Genomic DNA, 25624 nt, shown 5'->3' with positions numbered 1-25624 from the left:
GGATCTAATATCCTTTTTTTATATATTCAATAAATATTCAATCCATTATCTATTTTACATTAGTTACCTTGCCAGGGCAGTTGTTGTTGTTTTAATACAGATTTTGCCGACCTTAAAACCTGAGTAGTCATCCACCAAAAGCAAAAAGCTTAATTTACACAGTGCATACAGATTACTAACGCTGTTACAGCTACTATCGCACTATGTGCTGAATCCGCCGCGTTTTGCCCATGCTATTGTTAAAAAAAGAAACTGAGTGAAAACTTTCCTGTATCCTTATGCAAGAAAAATGTTGTTAATAATGTAAATGGTACAGTGGAATCCACAAGTTTTGTTCGGCAAATTGTCCATGACTACTTTAATTAATATATCTCTTGCATCCTGTTAGTTTTTAAGGAATGAATTTTTAATTATGCTGATGCAGAGGTTGCCAGAAGCCTATTTGGCGTTTTGTTCGAATTCTTGAAATTCTCCTTGCGTAAAATACAGAGAGTAACCTTGGTGATGGATAATTTGCTTGGTAATACTCATGGATCCCACTGTATATATATAAATGTCAATCTGTGCAAGTGACATCCGCCACTACGTCTCGTACCAATCACTAATAAATACATTTTAATTGCCGAAAAAAGTGACAATGCTATATTTTTTGAACTGAAAAAGATATGGCACTTAGTAAAGTTATACTTCTTGTTAATGGACGTAACATGTTGGCATTATCTCAGTATCGCATTTACGTCATCACTGACGAAATAAAAGCGGCGGGAAATGGACAGTCGTATCTAAGAGACCTCTTGGGAAGACACTGTCCCCTCCGCTGGGCGTCCCAAGATAGAGGACCTATTAGAAGAATGGATCGACCTGTACGGAAAGATCAAACGGATGGATTTCGTTCGTCCAAGAAACGAGAAATCAATATCACTTCTTCATTGGTAGAAAAAAAGGAACAGCAACTGTTGGAGGTGTGGATGGAAGGCTTTACACATTCACAATCTTGAACATTTTTGTGTAGGTGATGTGATCAGCATCATACTCCGGTCGCCTTTAGCCCCGACGTACTCATTTATTAGAGGCTGGGGGATCCCTAGAGCGCTCCGTGCAGATAAATTGCTGGAAAAGTCACTCACGCTGGAAATCGAATCCGGGTCTCTCCCGTGGCAGTCAGACCTGCCTCTGCCCGTAACCAAGGTCACGCTTCACGTTTCTGTGTGTACGTGTTAGGAGGGTAAAGTGATTTGACCTCTTGAATGTGACTGACGGAACGACAGTGTTGCAATATGCAGATATTAAACATCGGAACAAGAACAATATGTATATGAATGTTTATCATATCCTGTGGAAAAGGAGATTCAATAGTCACTAGCACCGTCAAACTGTTGGAGGGGAACGTGAAGTTACAAACTTCATCAAATTACACTGTAGGGTGTATTATTTGTTTTACATTTTGTGTTTACATTGAAACAGAAAAGAATCTAATTGCTCCTTTTAAACACCGGGCAATAGTTTTTATTGCACGTTATGTAACCCGTCGGTATATTTATTTTATATTTTATCTCGAGCCATAAACTTACATGGGTTTATTGCTTATAAAGGAAAATGAATCGTACATTAGGAAATGCGAATTCGTGTGTTCAGTTTCTGGCATTTTTTTCTATCTGCATATTGCAACACCAGCGCATAGATTTGCAATTCGTTTCAATGAAATTCATACCGAAATATATTCCACTTGTCTGCAATCCAACTTATGGTTTGATGAAAGTTAAGTACCGTAGTACGCTGGCCAACGATCTGAAGATGCCATGGTATATACTTTCCAGTTACGGTATTTTATTCCGCATTACATCCTGAATCTTAAATTTATCTCTGCCAGGGGTCCCGGGTTTGAATCTCAGCCTGGCATGGGTCTGTTTTGTGAGTGTCCCTTCATCAATTTAATCGTATCGTCATCCTTAATCATTTTCGTGGTTAGCCACAAGTGACAGAAAAGCCAAATAGAATAAACAAAAGCAATCATAAAATTTATCTTAAAATAATTTATATTATCTATCCGTGAACAAGAATTGTGTATAGGATTGATATTGTGAAAAATGCAATTCTTTCCTTATCTTTCTTTCCAATTAAAGCTTCTGGGATATTTCTTCTGAAGTTAAAAACCCTTCGTTAGTGTGTGTTTCTTCTTGCCATACGTGTGCAAGAGAGGTAGTGTGCAAGTGTGTGTGTGTGTTCTTAGAATTTCTTTCACCTTCACGTAGCGACTAAACCAAGAGTACAAATACGAGTATATTGCTTGAATTTCATGAATCAACCGCATTCAAATTTTCCGGGAAGTGGGAATTAGTAGGAACCATTTTGTCGTCCTTAATCAGCATTCAGAATACATACCAGTACCATTCCTTAGATACCTACTTAACTGCCTCCTCGATGGCGCAGTGGTAGCGTCGTCACCTTGTAATCAAGGGGTCCCGGGTTCGATACCCGGTGGAGGCACATAGTGGTTCGCATCCCACTTTGAATTATAGGCCCAGTCCCGATTAGCCTTACTGTGCATAAAGTGGACTAAAAACACCAAATCAAACAAACAAACGGGTCCTATTGGAGGTTGAGCTTTTCCGAAGCATCTTTGACTCCTCCCACCAAAATTATAGTTATAGTATATTATTAGCAGGGGGCGGAATTTTGCATATTTGCATTTTTTTCCTTGTGGAAAATTCATATGCTCTCAACGGATTTATCCATTTCACTTGATGTAGATTACTTTGGTAAAGTTTTATAGTGCATATAAATGCATATTTGGGACGTTAGTGCATATTTTAGCTTAACGTGTATATAATTTGCATATATTGGGAATCTGGGAGCAAGTTTCATGTAATTGTTCGTTTCAAGTTTGTCTGCTTCATTTTTCCCGTTCTTTGAGTCAGCATTAAAAAAATACCCTACTTCGTCTGGTCTTGGGCACTAGTTGGGTAAGGACATTCCAAAACTCATCTCGTAGCATTGCGGGTCTGGTATGGTTGTGAAGATAGAGAAAATCCAGCCTTTCATCAACCAAACAACGATCTTTCAGAGATATGAGTCACATTTCCAAATTCCAGCGACAACACTGGGGTTGCGTTATTTGAGGCTTATCTGTTAATGTGACATCTTGATAAATCAGTAAGTGTGTGCCATGTGTGCTGCAGAAGTGACAATAAATTAGGATGACCATCCGTACTGATTTTCGCAGTACAGTCCTTTTTTTTTGATGGGCTGTCCTGAAGAATGCGAAGCCATGTATAAAATTAAGATATGTCCTTTCTTTCACATATGTCCTGCGAAATGTCCTGATTTCTACTTCGGTTTCCGAAGTCCAAATATTTATTTTCTATTTATATTTTCTTTTGTTTTTTCCATGTCAACAGTTTATGCAGTACATACTTTTCTGTTGTGGTCGGGGTCACTGTGAAAAATGTTCAGATGAGTTTTCAATTGCATACAGTGGAAGGTCTGAAATAACACGACATCTGCAAACGGCAAAACACAAATCTGCCGACGCTGCTGCTGCATCTAGTGCTACTCTTTCTACATTTTTTCGAAACAAGAATTTTGGGCCTAAAGAACAAAAATTGGCAGCAGCAGAAGCATGTTTTGCATTTCATACAGTGCAACATAATCAATCGTTTCGTTCTACAGACTGTAGTTCGAAACTTGTTAAGAAGTGCTTCGAACCACAATATGCTTGTGCAAGAACAAAATGTGAAGCGATCGTGACAAATGTGATAAGCCCCTATGCAATTGCAGAGCTTCGGAAAGAGTTGGATAAGGTAAATTACATTACAGTTTACACAGATTCGTCGAACCATAAAGCTACGAAATTGTTTCCATTGTTGGTGCGCTACTTTCTTCCTTGAGCGGAGTGTACGTTAAAGTTCTGGATTTTCAAGATCAGTGTGGTGAAACGTCCGATATTGTGTCCTCGTATATCCTGAAGACATTAAATGAATACAACATTGAAACTAAAGTTGTTTGATTATGTGCTGACAACACCAACTGCAACTTTGGAGGAGCAGCAACAAAAGGTAAAAAAAATGTTTACAGTATTGTTCAGGAATGCTTAAACAAACCAATTGTAGGTGTAGGTTGTTCTGCACATATAGTGAATAATTGTGTACAAACTACGATGGACTGTTTACCGATTTGCATAGAAAGTGTGGTGCACAAAATATACTCATATTTTTACATATATACAGTACGTGAACATGCTTTACGTGAATTTTGTGACTTCGTGGAGATAGAGTTCTCAAAGCTTCTTATAGCAAAACTAGGTGGCTCTCTTTGTTGCCAGCCGTAGAGCGCATACTTAAACTCTATCCAGCATTGAAATCATACCTTCCATCACAGGACAAGTGTCCCACAATCATTAAAATGTTCTTTGAGGACCCCCTATCTGAAATATGGCTTTACTTTACCCATTCCAATGCAGCACTTTTTAATGACTTTGTTCACTTTCTAGAGGGTCAATATGTTTCTATAATGGAAGGTTCTGCATTGATTGCTGAACTTAAACAAAAATTAGTTGGCAGATATAACTGCCTTTTTTTTGCTTCTTATAGTGCAGTCGAAACTGAAAAGTCTGGAGGAATTCAACTTGTATTGAATACATTAAACAGTGGTCCTCTCCCTTTTCTGAAATGACTGTGTTGGATTGGGTAAAACTGGATTCGATGATCGAATGGGACAGGGTGCAAAATAGCGTACAATTTTTCAACAAATGGTCAGGAAAGCAACTTAATGATTCTTATCTCTTTGATGAAATTTCAAATGTAAGAGCGTATGCTACTCTTGAAAAATTGAAAGCATGGAACACTGCTCAAACGAGAGTAGATTTAAGACGGGTTGAGATATTCAAATATTTTCAGAAAAAATGTATTTCCTTTTATCAGATATTTGATATTGTAGAGTTCAGTTCGTGCCTTCCAGCCACAAATGCACCCACTGAGAGAGTTTTCTCATTAATGAATAACATATGGACTGCTGAGAAATCTCAATTGAAAACTGAAACTCTGAAACACCTAACAATAACTTAATATAATTTCAGTTGTACCTGTAGTGAATTCCATGATATGGTTATGGAAAATACAAAGTTATTACATGCTATTCACTCGAAGCAAAAGTACAGAACCATTAAGGATGATACTTAAATATTGGTACATTTGATTATGAAATATTTGTTAATTTGAAGTTATTGGAATTGTTTTAAAGACTTAAAGTGTAACTGTAGTTTGTTTAATATGTCAAATTTTAAATACATTTAGTTCTCATTTTTGTTTTATGCCACTCATATACTTTGGGGATTCATCAAATAAAATAATAATTATTTTTAAAACTTTTGTCCTTTATGTCTTTCCTTTTTTTGAAGAAAGTTTGTCATAGTATGTGTGTGTACTGTTTTTTGCTGGTAAGGATCTGGTCACCCTACAATAAATGCCGAAGGAGAGAAGAAGTAACAAGATATTGCTCCAACTGTAGGTAGAAGGCTATGTATGCTCTAAACATGTAATACATTGCAGGTATTTATAGTAGTTTATGGCAGCTTAAATGGAAATTTGCCGAAATGCAAATTTACCATGTTCGAACAGAGCTTTCATTTTTGGTAACAGAAAATATATGTTGTCTGCGTAAGCCTGGACGCAAATTTTTATAAACTTATGTTAATTTTTTCGGACAATGCTGCTGTATAACCTAGTGAAGGATCATTCTGTTATTTGAGTACGAAATAAGAAGACAGTAGAAACTAAGGGAATGATGGTCAGATGATGAAGATGTGCATTATGAGAGTATTTTATTCTTAATTTAGACAATAAAAATACAATAACTTTTTGCGATTATGTCTGTCGGATTGCAGCTAAATATTCAAACAACATACTGGTGAGTATTAAACATAATTTTTGGGTGCGTTTCTTCACGCCTTGGGATTTATGTACCTATTAGTATATCTAATGCTGTCTACATGAAAACAACGATAAATAACATCTAGTGCATTGAAATGCTAATGTAAATGAATAAGATATTGATTAATGCAACGAAAAGAGGATAGTGTTTCCCACAAGTTACGTATACTATTATAATTGCAATATTGCAGTTTTAGAGCGAGCTTACAGATAAAGAAATTCGTGTAATATAATCATTTTAGTTACACGAGACTAAAAGTAAAATCATGCGTAAATTAGTATTTTGGGTGATCCTAAATAGCACAACTTATCACACTTTCATTTCTATAATTGCGTTCAGTGACGGTGAGAGTTACTGATGCATTTGCTTTGCATGCACGACGTACAGAACCTTAAAATAGGTTGTTTTGAAAATTTTTAGTGCATATTTTGGCCTTTTTTATTGCATATTTTCGTTTTTTTAGTGCATATAAATCCGCCCCCTAATAGTTAACGACCTAAAGAAAATCCTATTTTGTAAACAACTACTTATACGATATGAGTATCAGTCATGGACACTTCGCCGACCTTCCTGGCGGACGATGCCGTGGGTCCCGGGTTCGAATCCCGGCATGACCATGGGTGTTCTTTGTGAGTGTCCCTTCAGCAGTTTCATCATGTCATCATCTTCGCGTTCACCCAAAAGTGGCAGAAAAGTGAAGTAAAATAATCCGAATCAAATTACATCATGTTATGGCCACTCCTTAGTTGCAACGGTCCCTTTGAAGTCAATTGAATCATTAGAACCCAGAAGCGTTTAAGTCTGTACAACGAAAATATTACCCCGGAGATTGTAAACTGCAAAAACACATGAATATGAAAAGGAAAGACTGCTCCCTCCACCCATATCGAAGTTTTGCCATTAATTTCTCTGTTAAATAGTGGATTTTTAAAACAGATTTCGGGAAAAAGATAAAGATTCTGAACAATAAGCATTAAAAATTTTATGTCCCGGGATTGCTTCATCAAATTTTATTATTCTACCGATAGTGTACGTCTATAAACTCTGTGAACCCACCCACCCGATGTTACACTGAAATATCGTGGAAACAATGTTGCCAAGCAATAGCTAATAATATTTTGTTTACACAGTGCAAGTAGTATTTGAAACCTAAATACCTGTTGTGATGCAGACACCGTCGGAAAGTGCATTTCCACCGAGCTGAGCCACGGTCAGGGATACATACGCCATAATCATGCTGGATACATGGCTCATCAGAGAGAGTCCGTGCAGGTTTCTAAGTTCATGTATCAAAGCATAAACGAGCAGCGTTGCCAGGAGAAACGGCACTGATATTAGCAATCCAATAGGATACAAAATGTACAAACTCTCAGGCTCTGTTTCCGGTTCGTCGTCATCAACGAAGCACACCATAGCCATCTCCTGGTCATTTTCGGTATCAATGCAAAACTCCGAAAAGTCCTTCAGTAGTTGCAAAGCCGGTAGGTACAACTTCCCATCTTCAAGGATAAGATACGCATCTTCTGGATACTCGTTCGGTTCCAGAGCGTAAGCACCGAATTCGCAAACGGAACCGAAGGCGATCGTGAACGAAGTTATGCTGACGTTTGTCGGCTCGGTTTCGTTACCGTCCAGACTGTAGATCGTCGGTTCGAATCTCTTCTTGCCGGGAACGCACTCCTGTCCGCGTCTGTGTTCCTCGATCTTGCAGCACTTTCGAATGCACGGCAAAACGCGACACTCGCACACGTAGACATCGTCACCTTCCTCCCAGAAATCATTGCGGGAGAAATTCCTTCCGAACGCACTGATAACATTGTCAATTATTAACGGATTTTTTACTTTCGACGGTTGAACGGTGCATGACGTTTCGTCAGCATTTGTTACGCTTGTTAGAACGGCCAGAACAAGGAACGGAAGAATCATTTCGCTCGCGAGAAACTTGTGGAAATGAGCAGTACCGGATGAGACACAAGCCGGATCACCCCGCCACGAGCGGCGCTGTTGTTATCACGAGTTGCAAACTCCAATGACGACTTGCTAAATAAAAACTTGTGTACACTACGAGCTGTGGAGCCGCCCAGCTCACACTTGCGTTCTCTTTTTCCTTGTGGACTTTTTGTTGATGTTCCCCATCCTCCACACAAGGGAAAGTAGTTTTTCCGTTTATGGGGTCAAGGTCATACGGAGTCTGGTTGATGCGCTTGGGGTGGAAACAGGTATTCCCACCCGGGGGTGGGTGGGGGAGTAAGACGCGCGCTGCGTCTTACAAATTCTTGGCGTGTTCATGATAATTGAACTAGAAGAATATAATGAGAAATAAACGATTGAAATTTTATTTATTTACTTTATCTTACATTTCTATTTTTTTTTGGCCGCGGTGGCTCAGTCGGTAACGCGTCTGACTACCATGCTAAAGGTCCCGGGTTCGATCCCCGGCCGGTTCAAATCCGGGAACTTTTCTGACGATGGAAGCGGCGCCGGCGCCCACCCAGCGTCGAATAACATGGGTACCTGGGGGAAACCCTGGGGGGTAAAGGCGGTCAGGGGCGTGATGCTGATCACATCACCCCCACTCACGACCGGATCAAGAAAGTGTAAGGCGTTACCCCCACAACCCCTATACGCCTTCATGGCGTGGTGCTATGCACAGGGGAGCACTTCTATTTTTCTTCACAAATAATTTCTGGAACATTATTTTCTAGACGTGACGATGACTAATGGCACGTAATTGCCTTCCAGGGATTCGAACCCAGCATTGAATTGGTCGGAGATTATAAGTTCGAATAACAAGCAGTGGGTATTTTATTTGTATCAATTTAGACAATCGCGATCGTCGACAATTATGTTCAAGACAAAATGGTGTACGTTACGATCACTTGATGAAAAATGATTTTAAAAGTTACAGAAAATAATGATCTTGTGTGGGAACAAACAGGAATTTCCACCCCACGTGCGCAAAAAACCATATTTGTCTTTTCGAGGAATGACCAAAACATGGGACCCGCATCAAAGTACGGAAAATAACGGGATATCTATGCTCAGCTGTAAAGGTAGACATTACAATCGACAATCTGTCAACAAATAAGAACGAAGAAACAAGCAATTTCAGACCAAAACTATGGCGAATGATGGCTTTAGCTAGCCAATGCCTAGAAAGATTGGTGAATCACTGATGTTCTGACGAAACAGCCTTACTTATATCTAAATTAATGATTCTCTCTCTAAATTGATTTTTCACACGAAGCTTAAGCAATACGTATCTCCATAAAGATAACCTTAGAATTAACTATTAATCAACAAATAATCTAACAATTAAGAGTAAAGAACAAATGCAATTTGGATTGGATAGGAAGGGATTTAAGCTCCCGTGTGATCACAGTTGCCCGTCAGGCCTTTCACTTGAAATTGGTTTCTTGGAAATCTAGTAGAAATTGTCTGCGGTCATGCTACGTACGTGGGTCCTTCATCATTTTGTCAGGCACATGCCACTCTCGCCCCCCCTCCATAGCATGGTCGTAGGGAGGGGGTACAACCGGTCCGTTGTTCATTTCAAGTTACAAAAAAATAATTAAGCATATTATATGTATTTATTGACTTATTGTTAAGGTACAGTTAGTATGCGAACAGAATATCAAAAGTAAATACAGCATTACATCGAAAAAAAATAGCTTAAAATTCAGGAACGACTATATTTCCATAATATATCATTTAATTAAAAATAATAAGAGTTCCCATTTTTCAAAATAAAAAAAGCGTTCCATATGATAGGTCACACTTTATTATTCTTGTTATTATTACTTTTCTTGCCACCAGATGAATGAATATCTGGCACAGGTATTTTTTTTTTACATTTCATAAAGTTAGTCTACCGAAATGCATAATTATTATATTTTATTACTTACCATTGACATATAAAAACATAAACTTTATGACTAAAAATTTCCTCTAACTTTTATGTAATAAAATTTACATTATTTTATTTTTTTGTAATAATTGTAAACTGTTATTGTAATATTTATTTTCATTTGCTTTTGGCAATGTTTATTTGGAGATTGGTGGCAATTCGATATGCTTCATACAAGTTTATATCAAGTTACAAAAAATTAGTTAACAATCTGTAAATTTTTAATATTTTGATGTCTTTGAAGCTATACGATGAAATTAAATTTACGGAGTTGAAGGAAATGTAACTAATCAACTTGACGCGATATACATACTCTTGATTAGCTCGGAAATTACTAAAAATAGAATTTAGCGAACTGAAAGACATATCGAGCACTATTTTATCGCAATAGAATTATCTCAACAGATTCGTTCGTCTGCCTGTGGGAGCCCGACAATAGAAAGTCAACAATTAATATCCTGTATATTGTTATCCAACAATAACTTGTAAATTATATCAAATTCATACATTGTTGATTGAGCTATTCAATACTGCCCATTTAAATAATCAAATTAATCAAGTTATATTGATTATTCAGAAACTATTACAGAGACCCATCACGTGCGGTATAAATTAACCTTGGTTGTCAAGTCAAGACTCTACACGCAGTGATTATCAATTGTCCAGTTTCAAATTAGTATCCAGTGAGAATATCGCTTAACCTGCTGTCAGATGAATATAACGTATTGTGTACGGGCAAGAAAAAATCCCCCACTTTGCAAATTGTGCCACTTAAGAGAAGTGGGGCATGGCAGTGTAAATGAAGCTAAAGGAAAGAAACTTACATAATACCAGTGACCTTGTCGTGAAATATAATTCCATTTCGTGGAGCTCCCCAATTCAGGCTGATTGCTTGATAGAATAGTCATTAATTATTTACTAGAAATCGCGATAATTGTCAACTTTCCACTGTCCATTGAGTAATTGATGCCATTATCTTTATCTGTATCATATATCAGCTGTGAAAATTAACATTTATCACGTCGATAAGAAACCAGAAAGGGAATTAAATCTAAATCACGTAAAAATTTGAAGTACAGAGGGGTGCACCTATGTATTCTTACATTTCGATTATTTTTGATCGAACCAGTTTAAAATTGCACAATTGTGTGGCGCCATGACTCACGATCTTCAAAATAGTTGTCACGAGTGGAAATATGAAGGTGTGCTTGCCGCCATGATAGTATCCACCGAACTTAGAAATGTTTGGCTTCAAGTTGATCCATGTTAAATGGCCTAAGTTTCCGGTCTTGTACCTGGAGGTCTGTGGATTACGCATCTGATCTCAATTATATTGACGAACTGGTTCTTATTTCACATGGATTTTAGGCACAGGTACTGAAGACTATGACAGGTAATAGACTAACGTTTTAGAGACAGGGGCTCTGTCCGAAAGGTACAAAGTACAGACTTAAAGTATGGTCTTGGCGGAAGTGACGTCGCCTAGTACAGTTCGAAAGCGCCAAGAACCGAAGTACGCAAGTGTGCAGCTCGCAGTACAGATGAATGCTGGCACTCGTTGTTCATTTGTTTAAAATCACTGAGGTAGAAAGCCAGCAACGCAGGTTAAATATTCGTTAAGGGCCAGCAAGTTGTTGGTTCAAGTTCTTCTAATGTGTGGATATATATGTGTACGAGCATTTGCAAATGCTATGTGATTTCTATGGTGAAAAACAAGTGTTTAAAACGTGGGGAAAACAACGATTTCTCAGTTTTATCTACTGATCGTATTTGGCGCTGCAGTCGAAGTGCAATTTGAAAGACTTTCGCTTCCAGTCCACGACTTGAAGACCGCACTCCAAGACCATACTCGGAGGATGCTCGCTTCAAGTACGGTCTTCCACATTTCGGACACGGCCTATATTAAAATTGGCTGCATGCAAAGTAAATGCATTAATCACGACGAGAGAGCGCATGCTCCAGCTGGACGAATCCATTGGCAAAGGGGGTGGATAGCTACAAGTAGAACGCAGGTGGCGAAGTAGGTTTCCGTGAAAATGGTCTGGTGTCGAGAGAACATTAGTTGCCACAGTCTGAATCAATACGTATAAACAAAATACCGATACGAGTCTCACAGCTTGTTTTTTTTTTTGGACACGCAGTCGGCAACACTGCTCTCTGCTGTTGTGACACAACGTCATGAGTAACGGGAAGCGTGCATCCTGTCAACATGATGCTCGGTGGTTTCCGCTCGTGTTCTCTGCTCAAAATCAAGGGTAAAATTATAACACCACAGGTTTTCCGTTCCACTTTGCAGACCTAATTGTTACTAATTGGCGTGTGCTATAACTGACGATTCAGGATTGTAGAGGAAGATTGACGTACATACAAGTTATGGAAGCTTGAAATTCGCGTTCGCAAAAGTTCAGCTTCATTATCTTTCCTTTTAATGTGTCAAATTAAAAGAAAAAGCATCACATATCAGCCATGTGACAATAATACAGAATGACTCGCCTTCAATACTGGCCTTCCTGATGGCGCAGTAGTAGCGTCGCCGCCTTGTAATCAAGGGGTCCTGGGTTCGATACCCGATGGTGGCACAAGTGGTTCGGATCCCGCTTTAAACTGTAGGTCCAGTCCCAATTAGCCTTACTGTGCATAAAGTGGACTTAAAACAACATATCAATCAATCAATCGCCTTCAACACTAATGTATTATTGTAATTATTAATAGTTAATACTGGCAGTAGTTAGGGCTGAGCTGATACCCCTTTGAACCGATGCCGATACTCTGACCGATTCCCACCGATACCGATACCTTTACTTGAAATTGGAATAATTAAAATTTGTTTAAAAGATTGACAATATTGGTGTGTAAATATTATTTTCCATTCATGTGCATCAATTTACAAAGAAATTTGCAACAGAATATTCAAGACTTACATCAGAATATTAAAATAGATATTATGTAATCACAAAATTAAGTTTTTCGTGCAAAATTGCTGTAAAATAAAAGGAGAGTTGCTACGTCCCTGGGGGGGTACGTACTTAAAATGTTATTTACTACGGCTACAGATATCTTAATCTCAGGGGATAGGTTCTTTATTCGAGAATTCCAAATAAGAAAGCGTTTTATAGCCAAGAGGATATAGTTAAATGCGGATCTATATTCTGAAAACTTTACACAATACAGAGAAAATATATAACGAAACTTGTATATACATTGAAATATATATATATATATATATATTGATTTCAAATTTACGTCGGTTATATTCTTCTTAATTATATGGATAATTGAGAGGAAATCATCTTCTTCTTTCTTCTCGTAATTTCTGGGAAAAGGCTTCTTCTTACTTCCTATCTTTGATTTGGGAAAGGGCTTCTTCTTCCTTCTATTTAGGAAAAGGCTTCTTCTTCATATATTCTTTCTATTTAGGTAAGGCTTGTTCTTCTTTTCTTCTTTTTAATTTTGGAGAAAGCTTATTCTTCTTTCCTTTCTTCTATTTTTGGAAAATACTTTTTCTTCTTTTCTTTTTTCTATTTGGGAAAGGCTTCTTCTTTTCTTCTAACTTTTTAGAAAAGCCTTATTCTTCTATTTTTGGAAAAGGCGTATTCTTCTTTTCTTTCTTCTAATTTATTTTCTTTCCTTTTAAAGTGTAATCTTATTTATTACATATGTGCGCTCGCTTTCCCCGCTTCTTTGGCATACGATACAAACTATACTTATATAGAGAGTAGGGTCGACTAAACTGACAATAGCGCCACCTCCTACGTAACGACCAAAAGGGGAATAGTCCAGGATCGCTGACAGCAAGCGCTGCCTATGGCCCAGTGCGTCTAATAAGAACCGCAACCGTAAGTGCTTCGGGGCGTCTAATTTGACACATCGCCACCGAGGGACGGACAAATACAAAAGCTGACGATATTCTCCTCGTCAGAAGATCAAAAAGGGGAGAGATTACAATTTCTGAATTCATTTGCTCACTTATTAGCTTTCCTAATTGTTTCATATACGAGCATATTCTTAAGTATCTTAATTGGCAATATACAACATTTTGTTCACTCCTTCTATAATTTTTATACTCTTCCTTTATGTATTTTGCATTTATTATAATATATATCATCGCTCTTCTCCGCTCCTAGTTTCTACAATGAACTCTGCTCTTCTTTATATGGCGTGCTGCCATCTATCGTCGCTTTCGGGAAACATTTCTTCCTTGCATTTTTCATTGTGTCGTAGGAACTGGCACGTGACAGAGTTTGAATTTTGCATAATTTTCAGGATAGTTAGACTCCGCAAAAATGGTGCACGGCATTTTTGCAGACCCCGGACCAAAATGCCGGAAAAATATCGGCTGGTATCGGTAGATGGATTCCAAGCGATACCAATACCGCTAGTATCGGCCAATACCGATACATCGGCTCAGCCCTAGCAGTAGTATTATGTTCTTGTTTCCAGCCGACTGGGTTCGATACCTGGTGGAAGCAAATAGTAGTTCGGATCGAACTTTAAACTGTAGGTCCAGTCCCGATTAGCTTATCTGATCATTAAGTGCTCAACTCAACTCCAGCCGACCTCCGCGGCAGTTGTAAGCAAGCATAAGGTAGTGCGAAGTTACAGGTCCCAGGTCCGAGCCCTGGACCAGTGTTGCCACATGAAGGGAATTTCGGATCAAGTTTTAAAAGAAATGGAAGGAAAACATCAAAATTCAATGGAAATTTTAAGACACCAATCTCGATACTAGTACAGCTTATGTACTATTTATTATAATTGTATGTGATTTTTAGTGAAGGGAAAAATTGAATGCAAAAAAGAGAAATTTTGCCCATAGTAAAGGGAATTTTGCCCCTCGGAAAGGGAAATTGTACCACCAGTTTGTGGCAACACTGCCCGGGATACGACAAGAATGCCTTTGTTTCATCTTGAAGGCAAACGAGGCTCTGGCGACTGGACCAGCGGCTAGGGACAATCTCCTGTGAGACTGTGTCCTTATGTGTGTTGAGTGTTTCTATACAGTCTGAGCTTTTAACTATGGTATGGAAGTTTTATCCTCTGAGACCATATAACTTTAGCTGTTGTTAGTAGTCTACGTACTTTATTTCGTATTAAGGTCCTGCCTTCCATTTTACAGCAGTTAAGGGGCTTATCTCACTATTCGTGATTGACACAAACAGCCTGTGTGCTGACACGCTCATTTTGCGCCGTAGAAAAGCGACGTTAAATAATAAAAATCACAAGTCAAGAATCCATCGTTAAAACCTGCTGATCTAACAGACATCACTATAGCAAACAATGGTTACGACAAATGCTGCAGAACGGAGGAACACGAAAATCGATCGTCTTTTGATGAGGTAAATTGAACGCAAGAGTTTGCCTTTCTGTTTCCGCTATTTTCACTGTTGGCGGGTAGAAAGAGAGTGTGCTGATTCCTTGAACCAATCAACAATGTGAAATGTTGCCACACTTAACAACTGCAACGAAAGGGAAGGTATGTCTCCGAAATGCCTCGGGTCCTCCCCATAGGCGTAGCTACGGGGTGTGCCGGGTGTGCCTAGGCACACCCTAATGGGTTACTTTATCAAAGAGAATTAAAGACAGATATTTCAATTGGTGAGAAAAGAAGCGGCAGTTTATAAGAAGTTGAAAATGTCATTACTTGGTACAAACGTGTGCATTATCGCTGATGAAACTGGTGTCTATAGATTTTCGGTTTTTTTATGTCATTTGTAACGGTATATTTTGTGTTTTTAAGCTGATTCTCAGCAACATACACAATATACACAACCATACATTTTTGAATCCTTGTCCCGAGGTTCAAAACTTGCAGTACCTGAAGTTCTGTGGATGCTAGTTTAGGCAATAGACACGTACCTCTTCAAATTACAACTTAACGCCCATTTCCTTTTAGATATATATAGGTTTATTCATATTATATTTACAGAAGTTAATTCTTGGCCGTTATTCACAACATTACATTCCGGTGTACCCTGTCCCCCCTTCCCGAAGAGAGTGTGTAGACTCGCATAGCCACTGGCTCCACGAGTAAAAAAAAATATAACCCTCAGTACCAAAAAAGGTGGCTGAAGGTATGTGTGCTGTGTACCCGGTTTCCCACATGAAATAAACTATTGGAATAATGTGAAAAGAGCAAGTGTGTGTACTAAAAGAAAGAGAGAAAGTTAAAGTATCCGCCTATTCATATTATCAAGAGAAGTCTTCGTTTCGCCCCATAGAGAAGAGACACCTCTTTACCTCGCCGTATCGCACCAAAACATCTGAGCCGACTGCTGCCTTCCCTTCCTTTTATAGGCCCCGCTAATGACCTAAACCGTTACTGGAAACTTACCGCTCCCCAACGGCCAAGAACTCAAACGTACAGGACATAGACATAGGCATACACAATTTATAACATAAAAAAGGATCCAGTAATGATCGCATCATTACATAGTCCCCCCTTCCTGAAGAGAGAGATATCAAAGTTCTGTAACCTACAAAAAAAAAATAATAATAATATACACAAAACACTTGTTCGCAGTTTCTGTTCACTTAACAGTTCACCCGAAATTCACAGTCAATGTTCACACGAAGCTTTCGGAAGTCCCACAGTTAATATATATCACTTGGTCCGACGCACAGCACATCACTTCACATACCTGGATGTCGTTCCTTCGTTGCTGAAGATCAGAACAGCTTCCTGCGGGCACTCACTGCAGTCTCTCCGTACTTCTGAAGCACTCCTATTTCTGTCCAAGGGATAGATTTTCCTGGAAATCCATCCAAGTCACCAAGGCTGCTGGTTCGACTCCCGGCAACGCCACTGCTCTGCGCTCCTGCCGAGATCGGAAGACACCGCTTCGACCGGCTTCCACATGAATGGGTCTAAATGGCTCTACATCCAGAGATGTCACTGCTATTCACTGGATTTTCTCACCACCGAACTGCGGCTTCTCGACGAAAATACGTGGTAAAAAAATACGCACTAACTTTGCGTTACTTTTGTTGACTGCGGAACGAAACGTTTGCAGGAGTAGTGTGTGAGGTATCAGAGAGAGAAAATAAATGAAAGATAAAAAATAAAGAAAAGATAGATAAATCCCTATATACAATATTTACAAAAATCCCCTTTTGAAATTAGATCAGAATCTGTTTCTCAGCTTGTAACGCATCTGGGGTACATCTTCATTCTCGTCTTCTGGAGAAGATACGTGCGCTCCCTTCGCTGAATTTTGCCCGGCTACTTTCTTCGCGAACTCAGGCGGCGAAGAATAAGGTTTTAACTGATCGCTGTTGGCTCTCAATATTCTTCCGTCCTCGCTGTGTTTTAGTTTGAAAGTATTTGCTGAAGTTTGCTCAACAATTGCGTGCGGTCCAGAGAACTTCCCCGAGAGTTTACTAGTTACTCCACGGGCCTTATCAGAGAGAGGATGTTCCTTAAGCCAAGCTTTTTCCCCCACCTTAAACGTGCACTTGCGGCGTTTCTTATCATATACTTTCTTCTGTGCATTATGCATGCGCTCTTGATTGTTGCAAGCTATCTTCTTGGCCTCTTCTATCCTGAATTTCGTTTCTTCCACGAATTCCAAGATGTCCTCCTGTCTGATTTCAGGTCCTTGAGGCAAAGCGTCCCTGGCCTTCTCGAAAGGACCCCTCACAGAACGTCCAAAATGCAAATATGCTGGACTGAATGTGGTCGTGTTGCAAACTTGGGAATTCAATGCAAACTGCACGTACGGTAACGATGACGCCCACTCGTTGTGCGACGAAATTAGTGTGGAAAGAGCACGTTTAGTTGCCTTTACGTAGCATTCTGCGAGATTGCCCTGCGGGCGATATGGAGAAATTCTGATCTGCTTGGAATCAAACATCTTCATCATCTGTTTCCACATTCTGGAATTGAAAATGCTTTGATTATCAGTGGAGATTCTCGGGTAGAATCCATGGATCGAGAATATATCCAGTAATTGTTCTAGCACAGATTTCGCAGTCACAACGCGAAGAGGGCGCAAGATAGTAAATCTGCTAAAACTATCAACGCATACTAGAACGTATTGGAAATTTCCCTTTTTCGAACGAACGACTGGTCCCAGAATGTCACAGTATAAGTTCTTGCCAACTTCTGTTTCCTTATTACTTGCCATGAAGCCTTGCTTCTTAGTAGTGTCCCCTTTAAATACACAGCATGGTTGGCACGACTTACAGTATTGAATAACGTCTTTTGTTAGGCCTAACCACGTGTATTGTTCTCTGACCTTTGCTAAAGTTTTTAATCTTCCAGGATGAGAAGCGAATGTACTATCATGCAAGGACATAAGAATTTGCGCACGTAGAGAAAGAGGTGCCCATATTTTGCCAGTTCCTTTCTCTTTGTACTTTTCTGCAGGCAAATTTTTCCTAAGGATTCCATCATCGTCGAAATACGAAGATTTGGCCAGTGTCTTCAACTTTTCCTTGTACATCTTCGTCCCTTCCACCTCCTCGTTCCTAACAGTCTTCGCTAAGTCTGCAAGAAAATTATCTTTCATTTGCTCTGAAATGATTGAAGTGGTGTCCAGAAGCCTGCTCGGATCCAGCGGTTCGTGTTCTTCATTCCCCTCGGCCACGGAGAAAGGCAACAATGAAAAGCCCTGCATCTTTTCACTTTTAGAGAGACGAACCTTGGGTAGTTTGATCCCTCGAAGCAAATTTTCTCGTCGTTTCTTCTTTATTTGCTTCGCGCTTTGTATAGTGCACAAAGCACTGAGGTCAGCAACTGGTTTCTGTGCAATATCTGACGAATCGATCACAACTCCGTCTTCCATCTCGAATTTTACGTAGCCTTCATCATTTTCATCTTCCAGGGGGAATGTTTCCTGCGCTGCGGGTAACCCGTCGTACTCAGACGGATGGGTGTTGCATACTTCATTTCTCGATAGAAAGTCTACCAGGTTTAGCTCTCCTTTCACGTATTTGATGAGCAGAGGGTAGCGCGAGAGACGAGCTGTCCACCTTGACATCTTTGCGCTCTTGTTTTCAGTACTGAATATCGTGGTCAGAGCACTGTGGTCAGTGAAAACTTCCACTGCCGGAGCGTGGCAGATGTACTTGTCGAAAGTCTCGACTGCAAGGAGCAAAGCGAGGAATTCTTTGTGCGTTGTGCTGTAGTTCTTCTGGGCTTGTGAGAACTTTTTACTTCCAAAGGATACAACATGCAGTTTCCCCCCTTGGTCCCTCTGTCCTAGTAAGAAACCGGCGCAGTTATCGCTCGCGTCGCTGTAGATGACGAACGGCTCATTCAGTACGGGAATGTACAAAGAAACGTTATTCTTTACAGCTTCCTTCAGTTTGGTCAGGCACTCTTCGTGAACATCCGTCCACCGAAAGCGAATTCCCTTACGTAACATGTCAGTGAGAGGACTCGTCAACTCTGACATGTGGCTAATGTGACCTTTCAGAAATCCGAAGAATCCTAAAATGCTCTGGAGTTGCTTCACATTCTTCGGAGCCCTTATCTGGTCCAAATACTCAATCTTGGATGGGTGGCACATCACTTGCTTGTGAGAAATTCTGAAACCCAGGTAATCCACTTCCGAAGTAAAAAGTTGGGACTTCGATGGTGAAAGTGTTAAGTTCGCCTTGTGTATTCTCTCCAAAACTTCTTTCAGCGCGAGCAACAATTCTCCCTCCGTTTCTCCATAAACCAAAATGTCATCGTAAAATGCAATGCATGAGACACCCTGCAGCTCTCCAAGGACAATATTCATCAGTTTCGCCAGTGTGTTAGGAATCATGCTCAATCCATAGGGACATCTCAAATAGCGAAAGATTCCTCGTGAAGTGTTGAATGCCGTGTATTGGCGTGAGTTTTCTTCCAATAAAAGCTGGCCAAAAGCGTTTACCAAATCTAATTTACAGAAATATCTAGCCTTGCCTAATTTACTCAAAGATTCAAACATATCCGGGACTTCATTCCTAGATTTCTTTGTTACTGCGTTTGTCTTTCGAGGATCCAGGATCACCTTGTATTTATCCCCTTTCCTGATTAACAACGGTGAATTAATGTAATTAGATTTGCAGGGCTCAATGAAACCCCCAGCTAACAGCTCATCTATACAGTTATCCATTATTTCTTGCTTTTCTGGAGTCAAAATACGAAGCTTAGAATAGAATGGTGTCCTATCGGTTAGTTCTATTTTGTGCTGTAAGATGTGTGTAACGCCAGGTTTTTCAGAAAAGACGTTACTGTAGATGTTTAAAATATCTGCTAATTTCTTCTTTACTTCTGGTGAACATTCTGCACGCTCAATCAATTCTGCTATTTCGGGACGTCTTTGGCAATATCCCATCGTCGCGGTTGTTGCATCAGATGTTTCACTTTTTCCCATCGTCGCGGTTACCGTCGCGGTTGCCCCAGCTCCAGCCTCCACAGTCGACGTTATCCCCTGCAGAATCGGAAGACTCATCCCCGCTTCCCTCTTCTCCGCAGAAAACAAATAGATGACGTCACTGTCTGCAAAGCTGTAGCCTCCCTCTTTCAAGTGCAGAGATAATCCGGCTTGCCTTATGAACCCACGACCTGCGATGAATCCCTTGAAACAATCGCGCAAAACGACGAATTTATGCCTAAGTTTCACCCCATTCAAATGTACAGTAAGATACATTTCCCCACATGATTGTACAGAGCCTACTGCCAAAGAAATATTGATACGTTTATTGTTAATCTTATTTCCTTGTTTTTCCAGTTGTTTTGCTATCTCTAAATTTACAGTGCTCACAGAGGCCCCTGTGTCTACGAATAAGGAGAAGTCCTTTCCATTGATTTTACAGGGGACTAACGGCTCTTTGTCGCCAGAAGTGAAATTCCTGCAGTTGCGTATCTTCCTACTCCCCCCTTTGTTTTTCTTCCACGCAGCGCCTGCTACGATGGCGGTGTCGCTCTGTTCGGGCCTAACGAGTTTTTTGGAGCAGTACACATGGCGGCTTTGTGGTCAAGACCGTCACACCGAAAACAACGGATCCCCCTTCTCTTCGTCGGTTCTTCTGCTCTCGACGGGGTCCCAACATTCCCGGAAAAGCTTAGCCGGTTGACCAGTCCAGGATTTATGGCGCTCATTGATACTTCTGTTCCCACGCGGCCGAAAGTGTTCATTGTCCCCGCGGCTGCTAATTGCCTTGTGCCACTCGCTGAAGTCGGCATGGCAGACAGATGCGGCGAACTGTTGTCCCTCAGTTCTGGACAATAGTACAGGGCTTCTGAATACAATCTCTTTTGAATGTCCATAGAATGGGTTTCCAAATCTTTGATTGTTGCGAATGTTCTGTTGTACAAGTGTGTTCTGAATTTAGGATGGGAAAATTTCAAAACGTGCTGGATGACCTCGTCTTCTGTCCCCCGTTTCTCCCTCATTGCGAAAAGCTTCCTGGTGTGTCGAATAAATGCAAGAAGAGACTGGTCTGGTGACTGGTAATTGTTCTGAATGATCCTTGCTATTTCCGAGTCGTAATCGACACTAAAGAATTCTTCCAAGAACGCCTTCTCAAATTCCCTAAAAGTGCCGAATGGTCTCGAAAATCTGAACCAATCTGCAGCGATTTCCTTCAACGAAAGCGGCAAGATTCTATCTAAGAGAAAAGTATCCCCAATTTCCATGATTTCCTGATAATTGCGTAATTCATACAAATAATCGTGTGGACTTACATCGCCGACGTTTCCCTTAAAGATCGGAATGTTTATGTTGCTTTTTTCCAAGATTTTGTTCATTTTCTCCTCGCCCGTCCTTGCCGAAGTTCCTTGCGTAAGGTTTAGAGAAAGTCTCTCAAGTTCCCCAACAATATCTTCCTCAGGCCTTCCCTCCAAGTTCGCATTGCCTAGCAACTTGCCAATGAGCTCCCTGTCTATTTGAATTGCCATTTTGTCTTCTGTTACTTTCTTTCCACTTCGCAATAACATATGCCTTCAGTACTTCTTACAAAAAATATCCCGACTCTGAGCCCCCAGTATGTAACGGTATATTTTGTGTTTTTAAGCTGATTCTCAGCAACATACACAATATACACAACCATACATTTTTGAATCCTTGTCCCGAGGTTCAAAACTTGCAGTACCTGAAGTTCTGTGGATGCTAGTTTAGGCAATAGACACGTACCTCTTCAAATTACAACTTAACGCCCATTTCCTTTTAGATATATATAGGTTTATTCATATTATATTTACAGAAGTTAATTCTTGGCCGTTATTCACAACATTACATTCCGGTGTACCCTGTCCCCCCTTCCCGAAGAGAGTGTGTAGACTCGCGTAGCCACTGGCTCCACGAGTAAAAAAAAATATAACCCTCAGTACCAAAAAAGGTGGCTGAAGGTATGTGTGCTGTGTACCCGGTTTCCCACATGTAATAAACTATTGGAATAATGTGAAAAGAGCAAGTGTGTGTACTAAAAGAAAGAGAGAAAGTTAAAGTATCCGCCTATTCATATTATCAAGAGAAGTCTTCGTTTCGCCCCATAGAGAAGAGACACCTCTTTACCTCGCCGTATCGCACCAAAACATCTGAGCCGACTGCTGCCTTCCCTTCCTTTTATAGGCCCCGCTAATGACCTAAACCGTTACTGGAAACTTACCGCTCCCCAACGGCCAAGAACTCAAACGTACAGGACATAGACATAGGCATACACAATTTATAACATAAAAAAGGATCCAGTAATGATCGCATCATTACACATTGGAGAAAGAAGATATTTACTGCATTCTACTCTGTACTACAGCGCTTTTCTTCTATACCTGTCACAAGCTGCACGTGTGAGAGACAGCTTTCTCCAAGGTTTCCCAAGTTAAAACTAAATTAAGAGCAACTCAGAAGCAGGATAGATTGGAAGCCCTGCTCTTGCTATTTGTGGAACAGGAAAAAGCTTAGTCTATTCTATTGATGTAAATGAAGTTATTGATGAGTTTAAGAACATTGTACCTTTTGACAGACGTCTCTTGTTATAGATGACGTGTATTTTGATGTATTTGTTTGTAATATTTATGAACATTTTGTGTGTGTGTAATTTCTATGCAATTTGAATTTTTTTCTACAACATATATTCAGAATTTTTCAACACTGTCATTTAGTGAATTTATATTTCTTTACAAACATCAGTGCAGTTAAAGAGCCAAGTGATTGTGTTGCAAAATATGCTATTAAAAAGGTACAAAACCTCATTTTTTTTCTTTGTGCACACCCAAATATAAAGTTCTAGCTACGCCTATGGTCCTCCCGACCTTCATGTTCAACAGCGAGGCAGTGTTGTTACAATGCGAGGACACAATTTCTCTTTGCAAGTAGTTTAATTTCTCTTCGACCAATTTTCCCTTCACCTAAAGAAATCATATAATACTATTAATAATAAGCAGTAGTATTGGCCCATGTTCGCATATATGACAAATATTAAATTATTCAATCACCTGCTTATTGATTGCCTCCTCGCTAGGGCAAGATGCCCCAGGGTCGCTTATGACTGGTCAGGAATGAATGTACAATTGTGTTTGTTCCATCACCCATTTGATAAGTCCATCATTCATCTTCATCGTCGCTATTAATCGAAAATGTAGAAAAGGGACGTAAATCGTATAAAAAAATAGAAATCTAAATAGATATTTAGACTTATACTATAAGGAGTGGAGTAACAGCAAAAGAAATGGGATAATAAACTGAAACCTAGTATAATCTGAATCTAGTTAAATTTTCCTGAAGTTTTGGTATTTTTCATTGAATTTCCTAGCTTAAAATTCGGCCCGAATTTCCAAGCAAAGGGAAATTTCACTTCATGTGGCAACACTGCAGCGAGGGAAGAGAAGGGTCGCTTATGACTGCAGTGCGCAAGCAGGTCACGTGTTCATTTACACAAATAGTCGATTCCTTTCGTTGTAAGTAATTACTAGTCATTACTTCGCATTCAGTTTGCCTCAGAAGAAAAATCACTTTAGTCACTCTAGACCAGTATTTCTCAACCGCCGTGTCGTGAGAGGTTCTCCTGAACTTTGCGACTTGCAGCCAGAGCTGGCAATCACCTAAGAAGATGATCTTTCGTTCAAGGTTCACCAACGATAAGACGAAACCCTTTCTCATCAGTGCTGGTGAGAGATGAAAGCCACTGAGAGGGGGCTGGGCTGTCACCCGTGCTGCCTCCAAATTTGAATTGTAAAGGTCGGGTCTTTCTCCGGTTAGAGCCGAGTATGAAGCAACGTGCAGCCAAAATTATTTTAATGATATTGGGCAGAGGTAACTAAAAGATTCCATTAGATCTAGTCGTTGTCAACTAATTTAAACAAATTTTTTATTTGTCAACAAGCCTACACATTATGGAACTAAAACTCTCTATCATTATACCATAATTTATTTATTAATATTAAATTTCAAGGGTACATATTAATTATTACATAAACTTTTAAAAACAGTGGCGTAGCGTGATTGTATGAAAGGTGTAAGGCTTCCTTAGATAAACCTGGCCTGAATATTGGATAAAGAAAACCCAAAGATATTTTAACTAAATAGAATCTAATGAATCTAAGTCATGTATGGACATACTCAATTTCAAACACAAAATGCACACACTGTATGTTAACAATAATAGCATATGTATTACTTAATGAAAATTCTCATTTATACTGTAACTCGATCCGACGATCCTTTAGTCTGAACACCTCAATCACGTCGTCGTAGAATCGGGTCAGATTTTCTTGCCTTAGGCTGTGTGCTGCGTTGAAATATATGAATCTTCTTCAGTGCAGAAAACGACCTTTCCACCGACGATCTTAACGCAGGAACAGTGAGGAACAATTCTGTTAGTTTGTACACTTGTTCATCAGCTTCATTCAAATGGGTAGTATGCTGGTACTCATGAAGTTCAAACACACTCTTTACTCGATATTCGTCTTCAGAATATATTACCTGTAGCTCAACTTTCAACTGGTAGCAATTGACAAATTTCGCATACAGCTTAGTTAAGGACACAAACTCTACTTCTGGAAAGGTCATGTCATATTTTTATTCGTATTATTATTTTTCTTTCACGAAAAAGCCATTTGTGGGAAATGCGTAGGATCCAATTTGCAAATGCAAATGCATTCGAGAATATTACTCATTATCAAGGTTACGATATTTGCGCACATTTTCATCACCATATCAAGCAACTTAGTGAAAGGAAAAGGTAAAACAAATCTGTAAATCATAACGCTAAGTATTACGCGTATACTTTTAACATTACGGGCAACTGGGATGCACGCGCCTAACTTTGCGGGCACTGCCGGATCTAGGATTGCCACACATTCCTCTTTTATCTTTAACTTCGCTGCTTCTAATGAAGGTAATATTCAACATTAAACCATCTTTTTGTGAACTTAATAGTTAGTTTACACATTTAAAAGGACAGTAGTTTTGTTAGCTACACCTCCCGTCAAGCATTGTTTTAACAATACGGGAGTCGATTTTCTTGGTTCTCTTCCGACAGTGGCAAACAGACTCAGCGGGGACAGAAATCTCGCCAGATAGCACCCACTCGTAATGCGCCTTACAGTGCGTGAGAATCGAGGCGCCCTGTCATTGGTTGAGAAGATACTACGTAAGCAAACACACCCGCCATGGGCGAGTCCAAATCATTTCTTCCATTCACCCACACGTAAGTCCTCTCAAGAAGCTTTACAGAGAAACAACTCGAATCAAAACAAGTCCTCAATTGTTTCGTTAAAAATTCTACTTGAAGTCTGATATTGCTATGTGTGCTTAAGCGATAAATACGGGAATGAAATACGTTTTCTTCAATAATTTCAACTTGTAAGGTGGACTTACA

General features: G+C 39.7%; 1 protein-coding gene across 1 annotated transcript in view; it reads right to left on the bottom strand.

The window, feature by feature from the left end:
• LOC145992076 (G-protein coupled receptor Mth2-like) overlaps window positions 1-7919 on the bottom strand; it is a 141081-nt gene extending 133162 nt beyond the window's left edge. Inside the window, exon 1 of the mRNA XM_083128288.1 lies at window positions 7086-7919. Within this exon, the coding sequence (XP_082984414.1) occupies window positions 7086-7854 (769 nt within the window). The 5' untranslated portion in view covers window positions 7855-7919. The remainder of the gene's footprint in view (window positions 1-7085) is intronic.
• Window positions 7920-25624: the final 17705 nt, after the last annotated feature.

The sequence above is a fragment of the Lepisma saccharinum genome, chromosome 9, assembly GCF_977018435.1.
Source record: "Lepisma saccharinum chromosome 9, izLepSacc3.1, whole genome shotgun sequence".
Classification (NCBI taxonomy): domain Eukaryota; kingdom Metazoa; phylum Arthropoda; class Insecta; order Zygentoma; family Lepismatidae; genus Lepisma; species Lepisma saccharinum.
Note: the sequence above shows the minus strand (reverse complement) of the source record. Positions and strands in the feature narration are given on the sequence as shown.